General features: G+C 49.0%; 1 protein-coding gene across 2 annotated transcripts; it reads right to left on the bottom strand.

Moving 5' to 3' along the window:
• Positions 1-1,043: 1,043 nt before the first annotated feature.
• On the bottom strand, positions 1,044-12,599 carry ATXN1L (ataxin 1 like). Of its 2 annotated transcripts, XM_047790862.1 has the most exons (4): positions 12,467-12,599; positions 9,988-10,055; positions 9,525-9,888; positions 1,044-8,491 (listed from the first exon to the last, which is right to left on the bottom strand). In XM_047790862.1, the coding sequence occupies exon 4, from the start codon at positions 8,372-8,374 to the stop codon at positions 6,308-6,310; it is 2,067 nt and encodes a 688-aa protein (XP_047646818.1). In that variant the 5' UTR covers positions 8,375-8,491; positions 9,525-9,888; positions 9,988-10,055; positions 12,467-12,599; the 3' UTR covers positions 1,044-6,307. The 2 variants fall into 2 exon arrangements, with proteins under 2 accessions (XP_047646818.1, XP_047646817.1); XM_047790861.1 differs by lacking the exon at positions 9,525-9,888.
• Between the last annotated feature and the right edge of the window lie 1,257 nt (positions 12,600-13,856).

The following is a 13,856-nucleotide window of genomic DNA, read 5'->3' as shown; positions in this document are numbered from 1 at the left end:
AGGCGGGCTTAAGTAGTCGTTTTGAAAAATACAAAAATATTAATAAGCTTATAAGAAAATACTGGACGTTTAAAAGAATATATTTAATTGAGCCAGAAGCCAATGGCCTTCTCTCACAGAGCCCCATACTGAAGTCCTATCTGGAATGTTTCAAAATGGTTGAGCAGTGGTTGTGTCATTGACTGCTCTGAGCACGTTAGTGGATTATCTCATTTAATTTTCACAACAAACTGTGAGTTAACACTAACTCAGGAATTAGATGTCTGGATTTAACATTCTGTACTGCCAATTAATAGCTGGAACTCGGGGCAAGTTACTTAAACATCTTGGTTTCCCTACCCACAACAAAAATGGAAATAGTACCAGCAACAAATGGTTGCTAATATATAATGCACTTAGGATAGTTGGTGGCACACCGCAAGTGCTCAATAAATGTATGAGTAACTATCACGTATCTGAGTGACCTCTTACTAGTGGCAGCTTCCTAGATTAGAAGCAGTAGCTATGATTGGAGCTGACCTATTCCAGAAATTTCCAGCAGTATTCCTGAGAAAAGAACTGGAGAAGAGGCCAGCAGTGGGGGCATCGACAGGCCCCTGTGTGACTGTTTGTGTTAGTAGAGTATCTGAGTCTACAGGTGGACTTCCAGGTCTCCAAGATACAGAGCAACAGAACCTGCAGACGATGCTCCAGGACCAGCGTGCACAATATGCCCCCAGGCCAACACACAAAGATGGGCACCATTTGCTATTACAAGCTCTGCCGCCTAGGGCTTCTAGCCCCCACCCAATGGCCACCATCTAAGGCTGGGACAGGAAGAAGGCGCAAACACCAAAAGGAAAAGCTAGTAGTTTATATAGATAGATATATATAGATATATAGATATTGAGATATATATATATATATTGTGTTTACATAGTCCACAAGTTAAATGCAGGTATCCATAAGAAGAGCATTAACAATAAAAATACAATCTGTGTGTAGCCAAGTACAGAGACTTAAAATGGTAAAACAGCAAAAAGGATCTCACAAAAGTACAAATATACAGTACAAATTGATTTATTTAAAACAGTTACAAAAAAGCACAACAAAATAGAGATTATCCTCAGAATTATTAATGCTTTGTTAAAGATCAGGTAGGATTAGAGGGTAAGAAATGGTATTGGGTGGGGGGAGCACCTGACTAGTTCTAAGGCTTTAGATACAATGCAGTTGATTACATATTAATTTAGCCATTACATACTGGGGATAGTAGTTGGGAGATCAGTAATTTATCTACAGGGAACTCCTACACAAATTAGATCCATCCGTCAGACCTCCCCAGTGGCGTCCTCTTCTACTCCTCAGGACCCTAAAGCCACCTGGATGACAACATTCCCATCCTCCTTTCTCCACCCCATTCCCCATCCATTTATTCTTCCCTCCCCTAAGGTGCTGTGCAAGCTGAGAGCAACCTGCTCTCTGCAGCTGGAACATATACTGTTTTGGCTACAGGGAACCTGTGTGTGACTAGAAAGGTTGTAGGGACACCTTATTTTTAATACTTCAAGTTTGCCACGAATACAGTCAGTATCTTCCCCAATACAAGCTTCTCTTGAATGCGAGTGTCAAGCAAATGAGGGATGAACCCTGCCTTCAGTAACACCAGCGATGCACCAACCACTCACAGCTCACAACTACATGCAAGCTCCCTGTCCAGGGAGTGGGTGTAAAACCACTGTGTCATCAGCTCGCTTGCGCTCGCACTCTCTCTCCAAAGAACCTCAATCCCCATGAGAGTCATAAAGACAGAAATAAATGTTTGCAAGTCTGACAATAGGTAAAGGCACATGGGCTGCCGCCACACACACTGCAGACAGGAACCCAATTTGAGGCCATCTTCACTGCTGGGCATTTGCAGTAGAATGGCTTGGGGAAATCACACAGACTTTGAGTTTGCAATCTACCGGGGAAGGATCTAGGCTCAACAGGAGGACTAATAAAGAAACCTTAGTGTGAAAAGTGCATTTATTACTACTGTTCCTGCTGGGGAGGCTCAGCAGGGCAAAGCGCACCACCTCTCCTTCTTCCGCCCCAGGCACTGTGCATAGTCTGCAGGTAAGGAGAGAGTGCAGCCAACTCTAGCATCTCAAGGGCCAGTATCATTCTAGGCCCAGACCAGGCTTCTGGCCCAAAGATGGATTCTAGAGCTGAAAGAGCAACTGACAGCTGTGAAGACCCAGATGCTTATTTTATTATTGCATAATGTGGGAAGCCTTCCCTACCCCAGGGAAGCTGAAGGATGAAGGCTTCCCAGCAAAGGGCTAATAGGTTCCCGGTCAACATCCAACCTAGCACGGTTTTGCTCAACTGTAGTGTTCACTTTTTCCCATCTGGAAAGTACTGTAGCTTCAGTGTGGTTTGGTAAACTTAGCCCTAGGAGGCCAAGACATCTCCCGAAAAACTTGGCCTTTGCCCAATTTTACTTTGCTTTTAAGACTGACTTACTCTCCCAAGGCCAATCCAATCAATCAGGTGATCTTTATTCTAATGGACCCAGGTGCTTTCCCAGTCAACCCATGTCCACCCTTTATCTCCAGTGTGAAACTCAACTCTTCAACATGCCTGCTTGTTGCAGGTTTTTATACCACCACCCTGTGTATCGCCTACGGTGCCCAGTGGTAAAAATAAAACCGAACCCCAGTTGAGGGGCTATTTCAAACCTCAAACCCTTCCCCAACCCCAGAATCCATATAACTGGAGCCAGATAAACTTTCCTGGGATGCTGACACGGGCCCTAACCTGGTTCCTCATCATTTATTTTTTAAAACAGGATACAAGATAGCATAAAGGAAAGAAGTTAATACACAGAAAACACCCACTAATAGGACTTGCTTGTCTCTGCTTCAAAAGAGTCAGATATTTAGAGCCAAAGGGCTCCCAACAAGCACTGAAGCCATATCCCTTTGGATTTATCAGCCCACCAGCAGCATTTCATACTATCCCTACTCAATGACTTTGATATAAAATAACACCTGCACATGTAAGAATAGACAGAATGCCTGAATTTCATTTAAATGGCCAAAGACAGAAAGACAGGGAGCTATAAAGGGCAGCAGGCAGGACAGTGAGCAGACAGCAGCAGTGGCAAAGCAGCACAGACCACAGCCCTTGGTGTTACAGCCAACTGGGACCAAGAGTGTAGAAAGGTCAGTCCAGACCTACTGGAACCTCTTCCCTCGGGTATGAGTGCTCAGCTCTGACCTCCCAGTTTCCCCTCCCCCTACACTCCCCACCCCCCGCCCTGTTGACACTAATCTTGATAGGAATGAAGATTCAAGACTTGAATGCATTACCTGTCCTCTACCCGGTTCCCCTAATGCCCAAATTGGTATAGGCATTTCTGTTTAGTGCCAGAATTAGCCATTTTCCTTTCTATCCATAAGCTCTCAGGCTGTTCTACTACTAACGTGGGCCTTGTTCAATTGCCCAATTCCCCCCAAACCTGATAGCTTGCCACCAAAATGCTCTCTCTCAAAACTGCTCTTAGGTCTCTTACAATAAAGCCTAAGAAATCCTTATAAGGAAGAATGGGCACACCATCGGTTCTTCTTATTCCTCATGCCTGGAAGAAAAGACTGAACCAGAGGGAAAAGGTAAGAGGAATGCCACAGCTCTTGCCAAGTTTTATGGCACAGAGCTTCTTTCCCTTGGAGGCCATACTTTACGAAAGCCACCTCTGCAGCTCAGCAGAATCAAGCATTAACATACCACAAATGCACAGCACAGTGTTAGGGGAGCTGCTGGTATTGCTTCACCAGCAAGAGACAGAAGAGGAATATTAGCAGAGTTCAGGGCCCAACTTGGCAAGGTGCACAAGATTTCCTCTTTCTAGGATTGAGTGGAAGTTGCCGGGCTAGGAAGTTGAAGGTTGTTTGATTTTAACTACTTGGCCTGCTTTAGATACAGGTTTGCTCCCATAAGGAGGAAGCTCAGTTGGTATCCTTGGTGGATATTTCTTGAGTGTCTACTGTGTGCCTGTCACTATATTCAGCTGATGAGCCTTCCTAATGAGAATGTCTCTGAGAAACCCATGCATGAGACACTAGGAATGAGTTGCTCATGGAACAGTTAGTGAGGCCTTCTCCTGGGGCTGCCATCTGAGAAGACTCCTCGGGACTCAGTCTCACAGGCCCCCTGGAGGGAACAAGCCACAGAAAGCAGCATTCAAAGAGAATGGGGACAGAGAAGGGAAAGGACATGATCCCAAACACGTACAAGGCTGAGTGTTCTCCAGACAGGGGCGGTGTTTGGTTCTGAGGTGAACTGGATGCTTAAGTACTTGGGGTCAGGTCAGCAGCTTCCTTTGGGCGGGCCTCCAAAAGCTGACCAGGTAACTGCTCTCAAGGAATGAAACAATGGAGTGTAGGGCTTGTAGCAAACAAGCCATCTCAGTCACTTTGTTCCCCCAGGAGAACAACCTGTAGCACCTGAACATTAAGAATGACTCCATTCTCAGAACTCTCCCTCCCCCAGGAGGTAGGTAAGATTATTTATCCCCATTTGGCAGCTGGGGAGGAAGTGAAAGAGCGAGAGGTCACAAGACTTGCCTAAAGTCTTTGACAGAGCAGAGATCAGACCTCGGAGGTTTGGGACTCCTGATGATAGGCCAGGCCTCGGCCAGTCCATCTCGAAAGGAAATGCCAGGGTTAGACCCTGGGAGAAGCCTCACCAGAGAGCTAAGTGGACAATACCCTGAGTTGCTTCAAGAGTCTAAAGACCCCCAAAAAACAAACAAAAAACCCACCCAACCCACCTGAAAGCAGATGGGGGGAGTCTAATCCTCAATATCCACTGGAATCCCACTGTCCAAGCTGATGCTAAAAGTTTTGAAGAAAAAGTGGACTTTAAGACACAGTGGGGCAAATGCAACTAAGATTGAAAATACTCTTTGCAGAGGAATACTCCACCATGAAATGAAATCTAGGAGACTTTTCAGGTATTGAAAGATTATCAAGACCATCCTGGAACCTTAGAGCTGGCTGTGGGAAATGACAGCCTGGAGAAGTCTGAACTCCTAGGAGAGGGAGTAGCGTAAGAGACGGACTCCATAAAAAAGCAAGGATGGGCACTGCCCAGCCAGCTGTATTTGCCCTGTTCCCTTCTTGTTTCACCACCAAACAGCTCAGCTGCAGAAGAGAAAGGGACATGATTCTGAGTTTTTAAAAATAGAGAATATAAGTGAGAGGGAAACCAGAGAGACCCCTACACACCAAAAACTAGAGGTCTTGGTCAGAGTGGACAAAACCAGTTTTGCAGAAGGGGAAAGGCAGTGCAGTTACGAATTAGGCCCAAGTCAAGACACCATGCAGAGAAGTTAGGGCAGCGAGAGGGTGGGGGCAGCGCAGGCACTTAGGCACAACATAGACAGACGGAGGGAGGGGGTGGAGGGTTCTGGGGAAAGGGTCCACTGGTTCTCTCAAAAGTCATCATTACCAACTAGGGATTCGGTACAGTTTCAAAGTGGGTCTGACATGTTGAGTAGGAAGAGCTTTGTTAGGTCAGCTACCTTTCTAGAAGCCCTGCCTAGAGTCCAGTCGGCCTGGCCATCAGGTCTCTCTCCCAAAGCCCCTGATTGGGTCCCCGTCAAGGCAGTACTTCACACTGAACCCTGGCGAGGCTTCTCTCTCATGGTGCTAGAAGCCTTGTGGGAGGGATGGTGGGGAGAGACGGGAAAGGGCTGAAGTAGAGGATCAAGGGGAGTCCCCCAGCCAAAACCAGCCACAGTCGTCTGTAACAAAACTACCCTTTAAAGTGCACGGCTCTCAAAAGAGGAGTTCTGGGTGGGAACCCTCTTATTTCCAACCATGGGGCCTCCCGCCCTCCCATCACAAAAATAAAGGAAAAAAGACTTCAGACAGTTGAACTGCTACTATAAGCTGTGGATCATCATTTTTGGCTCTTTCTTTGCTCCCTCCCTCTGCCACCTGCTCCAAAGCCTGACTCTCCCCTTGCAGGAGCTAGGGATGGGGAGGAAAGAACAGGGAGGCCCTGATATTTGGAATGTTTCTCATTCTGTGTGCACCCCCTTCCTTTCTTGGCCCAGGCCTTCTGCTCCCCATCACAGCACCCTCTGTGGCTGTCCTGAAAGGAGGCCATGGGGTAATGGGCAACAGACTCTGCCTTGGGAGGCTGCCTTCATGCCTCCTCTTCCCCTGCAACCTTACCGCCAAGAGAGCCACCCCCTGCTCGGCATGTGCAAATCCTCTGCCTGCTCACGGTGAGGCCCAGCTCTGGGGCAGAGCCCCAGGCTGGGTCTGGGAGAGGTTCATTTTCCTGCATTGGAACGCCCTTCGATGGACAGCTTTACCTCTTGTGGAATGAAAGAGGGACGGAGCAGCGCAGCCCGTGCCTCCTCCCCTTGCATGCTGTATCTTTGGAAGCTTGGGGCTGGCCAGCAGGCCTGAGCACCTGGCTCTGGCTGCGAGGGCTCTGCCATTCGAGAGCTCTCACCTGACGGCTGGCTTTTCCCATCACTGTCACATTGCTCTCGGGGTCCCAAGACTGTCCTCTCAGGCCTTTCTCGGGGGGTTCCCAGCTGGCCTGGGGGAGCACAGCTGGCCTGAGAAACTGAGTTACCGTTCAAGCTCTGTAAACTGATAGAGATGCAGACATCTCCCACCTGGAGCCGATGGCAGGGCAGAGAGAAGAGTTGTGCAGTCCGCCCAGGGCTGCAGGAGGACCAACCCTGGCCATATACAAAGAAGGGGTGCTCGGGCGGCACCTCGATGCTCACTTTGCTCTGCTGCTCACCAACCACGAAATGCAGCATGACAAATCCAGGCCACTGGCTCTCCTGAATGTCCACGACTGTGCTAGAGTCAATCTTCAGCCCCCCGCTCACTTCGGCACTGCGCACAAAATCCTGGGTCTGGAGGTCCTCCACCCGCTTCAGCTCCCCGGTAGCCAGCTGGATGATGGCGCCTTTCATAAAGTGGGAGGGCAAGTGGGAAGAGGTAATGGGGGGTGGCGTTGATTCCTTGTCTGGGAAGGTGGCTCTGGCCTGCACGTCCAAACTTGATGCCACCAGGATCTCCGAGCCCATGGGCAGCAGGCCTGGGTCAGTTCCAGAGGGCACCAGGTTGCCATTGGCTACAACCATTGCTTTGGGTACAGGTCTATGTTTCATGGGTTCTTGATGGGACTGTGGGTAGAGCCCTCGGGCCTGATTTTTCTCAGCCATCTCTGCAGGGTTCCTGGCTGAGCCTCGCCCCTCACCCTGAGGGTCAGGGTTATGATGGGACAGGTTGAGGGGGCTGGGCTCATCCTTCCTCTGAGCTGCCACCACGCGATAGTCCTGAGAAGCTAAAGCGCCAACCACCCGCTGGACCTCAAGGTCGGTGTCTGGGGTACCTCGGTGTGCTGGCACTGCCACCTCCACCTGCGCAGTCTGAGAACCTGAAAATAGCTGTCCATCCACCACACATTCTACCACTGGCACCAGTCCTTGGCCCTCGCCCTTGCTACTGGGGGAATCGAGGGCTTCGCTTTCCCGTCTCACTAGATTTCGCTCTCGCTGTCTCTGTCCATTGGCAGCAGCTGCTTCCAGAGCAGACTGGCCCTCCTGAGGGGTAAGAACTGGGCTGGCACCTGCTGGAGGGGTTTCATGCAAGGTGTACCCAGCAGGTAGCCTGGACATCTGATAATAAATGGGCATCCGACCTGGAGCAAGGTCCAGTGGCTGAGTACTCGAGTGATGTGGCAACTGCCCAGGTGGGGAGGTGGCAGAGGGGGCTTTGTTGAATGAATGGGCTGGGGATGAAGCCTGGGGGGGAGGAGTGGCTCCTTCTGCCAGGAGTGAGGCATATGGCACAAAGTGTGGAAGGTGAGATGTGGTGAGGTTGGCAGAAGGAGAAAGGAGGGGACTTGGAAGGAAATTAGGTGGCACAGCATAGGGAAGGCTATAAGGAGAACCAATAAATTGCAGAGAGGTGGATGGGAGCTGAGCATAGTGAATTGGGGGATAGTGGATTCCTGGATGTTGAATCAGTGAAGACGCTACATTAAATGTGGGGGGCAAGGGGCTCATATTCACCACGGATGGGAGGCCAGTTGGGGAGAAGGTGGCAGGTGGCACAGCCACCTTATACAGCATGCCATACTGGTCCACTGTCAGACCAGTGATGGCCTCAGCTCCATCACCCCCCAGGCTGACTCTGGCTCCTGCCTGGCTCTGCCCCGCCACCACAATCCCTCGGGACCATTCAGAGGCATCACTGGAGGGTGTGTGGTTAGTTGAGCAGCTGGTAGTTCTCCCCATATCCTCGCTGGTCACGGGGAGGTCTCGTTTCTTTGGTGGAAGGCATTCCTGACTCCTTTCATGAACAGGTTTCATATTGCTTTGTGGTGTTCCTGGAGCCTGGAAGTGGTCGGCTTGCTCCTTGGGGCATCAGAAGGGGCTTCTTTGTGGCTCCCCTGCACCCCTCTCTGCTGCTGGCTGGGGCGCCCACATCTGCTTGGGAACAAATCAGAAGCAAAGAAACATAACCTAGGGGTAAACCAAGTCAAAGGAAAGAGCAGAAACTGCGCCCATGGAGAAAGATGTAACAAAAGAGACTGCTGGGGAAAAAAAAGAGAGAGGAATGAGAAAGGGCCAGAAAAGAATGCTACCCTTCTCACTCATCCAGCCTAGGACACAAAAGAAACAATCACAGAACCACAAAGACCTACAAGGACAATGCGTAAATAACCTGTGGGCTCTACAAGCTCAGGGAAACCAACAATTCGTGATTAGTTGTGCCTCTAATGGGGACCTTGAGTATTCTAAGCCTTTTCCCCTAAGAGGAATTTGAATACAAGGTCTTTGCTGCTGGCTCCTTCTCCCAAGATTCTCCTTTTGCCACCAAAGACTACTGTGCTATCTCCTTTCCTGAATGTATGACCTCATCCTTGTTTCCTTTCCCCACCCTAATTCGGGGTTATGATCTTCCTTATCTCCATCCCCACGACCCCAGGCCAGGCTAAATTCTTGTCCTCCTTTTCCTCCTATCACCAGTACCCCAAGGACTCAGGTGTCAAGGGCCCTGAGGTCTGACTGTCTTCTTTGTTTGTTCAATGTTGTTCCCTAAACATGTTATGTTATAAAGATTAGTATCTTCTTTGCCCATGAAATACTACATTCAAACTTGGGCCCTATAGGGAGAGTGACTGTTCTGGCATTTTCTACAATTTATCTCTCTATCCCAAAAAGCAACAAAACTTCTGACCATGGAGTTCCCTTCGTTGCTCAGTGGAAACGAATCTGACTGGCATCCATGAGGATGCAGGTTTGATCCCTGACCTCGCCCAGTGGGTTAAGGATCTGGAGTTGCTATGAGCTGTAGAGTAGTTTGCAGACACACCTCAGATCCTATGTTGCTGTGGCTGTGGTGTAGGCTGGCAGCTGTAGTTCCAATTTGACACCTAGCCTGGGAAGCTCCATATGCCGCAGGTGCGGCCCTAAAAAGACAAAAAAAACACAAAACACAAAACAAACCCCTTCTGACCTCACACAGACTTGGTGACTCCCTAGTCTGGCGATGCTTCTTTCTTCTCATTAACCACCTTTAATTTTCCTTCTTCATTCATTCCCTTTATTTTTTCCTTTGTGTTTTCCTTTGCCAGTGGCTCCTTTTCCATTATAGGTCTGCTCTAGGCAGCACTTTTTAAAATTCTGGTTCCATTCCTCCAAATATACCTGTTTATTTCTTAAGTGTGTGTGATTCATAAGAAAGTTCTCTCCCCCTTTTCTCTGTCACCTTTCACACATGCTTTTTTCCATTGTAATAAAGTAGTCTTTTTGGTCTGAATGCTTCAACCCATATGAAATTTGTCACCTATTTCTTCTAATCAGGCTTCAGGTCTTTGGATCTGCAAAGAGATTTCTATGATATTACACTCTGTTTGGTTTTTCCACTGCTGAATTTCAGATGTTTCTCTACAACAAGGTATCCAAAGCATCTGTGTTACCTGAGCTTCCAGTGGTGCTTCTGAGCAGCTGTAGTAAGAAGCAGTGTCCTCCCCACTGGCTTGGGAGTCTAAAAGACAGAAATAGAAATAAAGTAAGCAAGGGAGTTCCCGTCATGGCTCAATGGTCAACGAACCCTACTAGTATCCGGGAGGATGCTGGTTCAATCCCTGGCCTTGCTCAGTGGGTTAAGCATTGCCGTGAGCTGTGGTGTAGGTCACAGACATGGCTCAGATCCTGCATTGCTGAGGTTGTGGCACAGGCTGGCAGCTGCAGCTCCGATCAGACTTCTAGCCTGGGAACTTCCATATGCTGTGGGTACGGCCCTAAAAAAAAAAAAAGGAAAGAGAAAAAGTAAGCAGGAGTCTAGCATCTAACCCTCTCCAGGATCATCAAGAAAGGTAATTCCAAAACCACAAAGATATTAAAAGTCTAGGAGTCCCTGACATGTCCTTTTCTCCAGAGTTAACAGCACATTTATCCAGAGTGCCCAGGCAGTTGAACAGAGAAAAAGCCATCCAGTAAGCTCTAATTTGTAGGAAGACATCCCTGCGAAAAATTTTCCACCTGTCAAACTTCACTGCTTTCATTAACATCATTTTTTTTGTTTTTTTTTTTTGTTTTTTTGCCTTTTGAGGGCCACACCCAAAGCATATGGAAGTGCACAGGCTAGGGGTGGAATCGGAGCTGTAGGTGCTGGCCTACACCACAGGCAGAGCAATGTGGGATCCGAGCCTCGTCTGGGTCCTACACCACAGCTCACGCCAAAGCCAGATATTTAACCCACTGAGTGAGGCCAGGGATCAAACCTGCCTCCTCTTGGATACTAGGGGGGTTTGTCACCAATGAGCCATGATGAGAACTACATTGTATTCATCATTCTCTATCTGTACCTATTCCCAAAGATTAAATTTACTTCCAATCCCAATTTCAGGTAAATGCACAAATAAAAGTGGAAGACTCAAATTGTGTCCATGTGAACAAAGGGAAGCAGGAAAAATCAACCTCATGGATTTCACCTGTATTCAGCGCTGTTGAAAACACAGATGTGGAGGTTATTTAAACGAGAAAAGCGGTACTAGAGGAAAAAGAACAATTATTTATGTTTCTAGGGCAGAAAAAGAGGTCAAGGGGGAGTCACTCAAGAGGAAGCATTATTAACAGATTTCCAGGGTTTAAAAAAAAAAAAATAACAGGTTCCTGTGTCTGTGTGCATGTGTAAAATTTTCTAAGTGACAACTTTGTACTAAGTGCTGAATCAAGTGTGACACAAACTGAAAGCATTGCCTTCATCCTCACCTAGCTAACAATGGGGAAACAAAATTCATGTTAAGCTGTCAATATCTGAATCTTCACACACCAGAAACAATAAGCACTGAAGAAGAGAGTCTTAACCTCTGAAAACAGAGAAAGCAGCACTGACCAGTACTTGGAGAAACTACCCACTGTGCTGCCCTAGTCCTACAGAACCCTGCAAGCCTCAAACCAAACTGAAGACATTTCTCTTTTAAGATCTACACGGTGCGTGGGTACAATAAATGCGACAAGATAGGAAAACAAGGTAGAAACACAAATCTTTGGTTCCATAAACACAAATTTTCACAGTGGGCACAGTCTGTATACCCTCTTTGCCAGCAGTTCCAGTAAGTGAAAAGCAGTTGGCTTTCTCCCTCATTTCCAAGAGAAACTGGGGTCACACATTCAATCCCAGAATGATCCTTGCTCCATACAATTAAAATATTAAAGAAAACCTGCCTCTAGGTCACTGAGGGGTTAGCCAATCACAAGCTAATAAAAGGACTGAAAGAGGTAAAAGGTCTGCGGGAATGACAACAAAGAGCCAAGCCTGAGCACCAGGTTCCCACGACGGCAAAACACATTTCGGAATCTGAAACCTCCTCTCTGTAGGGGCTCAATGAGGATTTCTCCAAGGGAAGACCTAGCTTGCGAGCCCAACCGAGCTAACAGGAAAGGGGGACCATTCCGGAGAACTGCCAACACTGCCAGCAGAGCCCGGAATCAAGAGGCTGATCCCAGCCTGAGACTCGAATTCGCTGAGAGAGGTGCGCCCGCCAGAAAGAGAGGAGCTTAGAAGAGACTAGGGGTTATGGCTTCCCGTGAACCCTCAGTCCTCTCAACAACAGAGGAAGGGCCCGAATTTGGGAAATCTGCGGTCAGAAAGTCGGGGTCGACCTTTCAGGCAGAGGGGCAGGGGCGAGGCCCCGCAGGCAATGCTTCCTTGTTTGGGGGCAGCTTCCCGCCCCCAGGACTCGGATACCTCGGCCCACAGGGACACAGCCTGGGGCCGCTCTCTGGGCCGGGCCAGTGAGAAGCGGTCGGGGGTCTAGGCGCGGCCTCTTTCGCTCCCTCGGTCCGCGGGGCAACCGGCTCCGGGGGGCCACTTCCTCCAGAGCTGCGAGCCCAGGCCTCATTGGCCGCAGTAAGGCCGACTCGGTAGCCCCCACTCCCGGCGACACTCACCGGCCCATCTCACGGCGCTCCCCGGGCTCCTCCCGCTTGTCCCGGAGCCGCCGCAACCGCGGCCGCCGCCATCCCCGGCCCCGGAGCCGCCCCACACCCAGCGCCCCCCCAGCCGGGCGCCCGGAGATGGCGTCAAGCGCGTATCGCCCCCGGCGCGGGGAGATTACGTCACGACCCGGACTGGCGAGCAATGCCCAGGAGTACCGGGGAAGGGAGGAGGCTGGCTACCCGCCCATTGCCACCAGCGCCCCCTCTGGTGGGAAAACGAAGTCCTCCTCCTGGGTCCGGTCACGTGAATAGGGCCTGGCCAGGCGTCCTCACCCTGACCCTACAATGACCCTGCAGTCTCTACTCAATGAACTTTGGGGGCTACAAAAAGAGCCCTGAGGCGTGGCGGTCAGCGATCCTCATTTCCTGGACAATCTTGTGAAGCTCTTCTTGGGAACCTCGGGAAACTTTGAGGCAAGCCCAGCCCAGGAGAGTAAAGGGATTCCCCTAGAGATTTAGGAGTTGAGAAATGGCTCTGAGAGGGGTGAGAATGGACAGGACCCAGGATTCAGGGGAAGGTGAAGCTACTGACTTGAATATCTTGAGGAATGAGAGGAAGGGGGTTAGCTAGTTACGATGGCAAGCAGCCTAATTTAGTGGGAAGAGGGCTTGAGTACTCGATGAGCTATTATTAGGTCACCCTTCCTTGCCAGTTAACTAGTCGACTTTATATAAACATCTGATTAACTTAAGTGGAAAAAAATTAACATCAGTTGAACTTGTGCTTTGATTACAACTATGTACAAAAAGTAGTTCTGCGTCCAGACAGAAGCTGAGCTGAGAAGAAAATAACTTTAGCTATTGGGGAGATTGGATTCTGAGTAGATTTTCCCCTTTTCAGTTGCTGCAAATTTTGTTCAGTAAGTAGTAGCTGACTTTTGTTTGATTTTGAAAGTACTATCCAGCCTTTCAAAAGTTGCTTTACAGAGTTCCTGTGGTGGTGCAGTGGTTAACAAATCTGACTAGGAACCATGAGGTTGCAGGTTTGATCCCTGGTCTTGCTCAGCGGGTTAAGAATCTGGCATTTCCATGAGGTGTGGTTGTAGGTTGCAAACGTGGTTCAGATCTGGTGTTGCTGTGGCTCTGGTGTAGGTCGGGGTCTACAACTCCAATTGGACCCCTTCATATGCCGTGGAGAGCAGCTCTGGGGGGGGAAAAAAAGTCATTTTACTACTTGAGACTTGGGTTTTTCCACTTTTTCTTTTTTTGCTTTTTTTTTTTGCTTTTTTATGGCCACACCTATGGCATATGGAGGTTCCCAAGCTAGGGGTCTACTTGGAGCTACAGCTGCCAGCCAGTGCCACGGCAACACCAGATCCAAGCTGCATCTGTGACCTACACC

Source organism: Phacochoerus africanus, chromosome 8 (genome assembly GCF_016906955.1).
Source record: "Phacochoerus africanus isolate WHEZ1 chromosome 8, ROS_Pafr_v1, whole genome shotgun sequence".
NCBI classification, from domain to species: domain Eukaryota; kingdom Metazoa; phylum Chordata; class Mammalia; order Artiodactyla; family Suidae; genus Phacochoerus; species Phacochoerus africanus.
The sequence above is the reverse complement of the archived record's forward strand: the minus strand, read 5'-3'. Positions and strand labels throughout refer to the sequence as shown.

What these genes read in the sequence shown, in the direction of transcription:
- ATXN1L (XM_047790862.1), bottom strand. Translation starts at nt 8,374, where the DNA reads ATGAAACCTGTTCATGAAAGGAGTCAGGAATGCCTTCCACCAAAGAAA.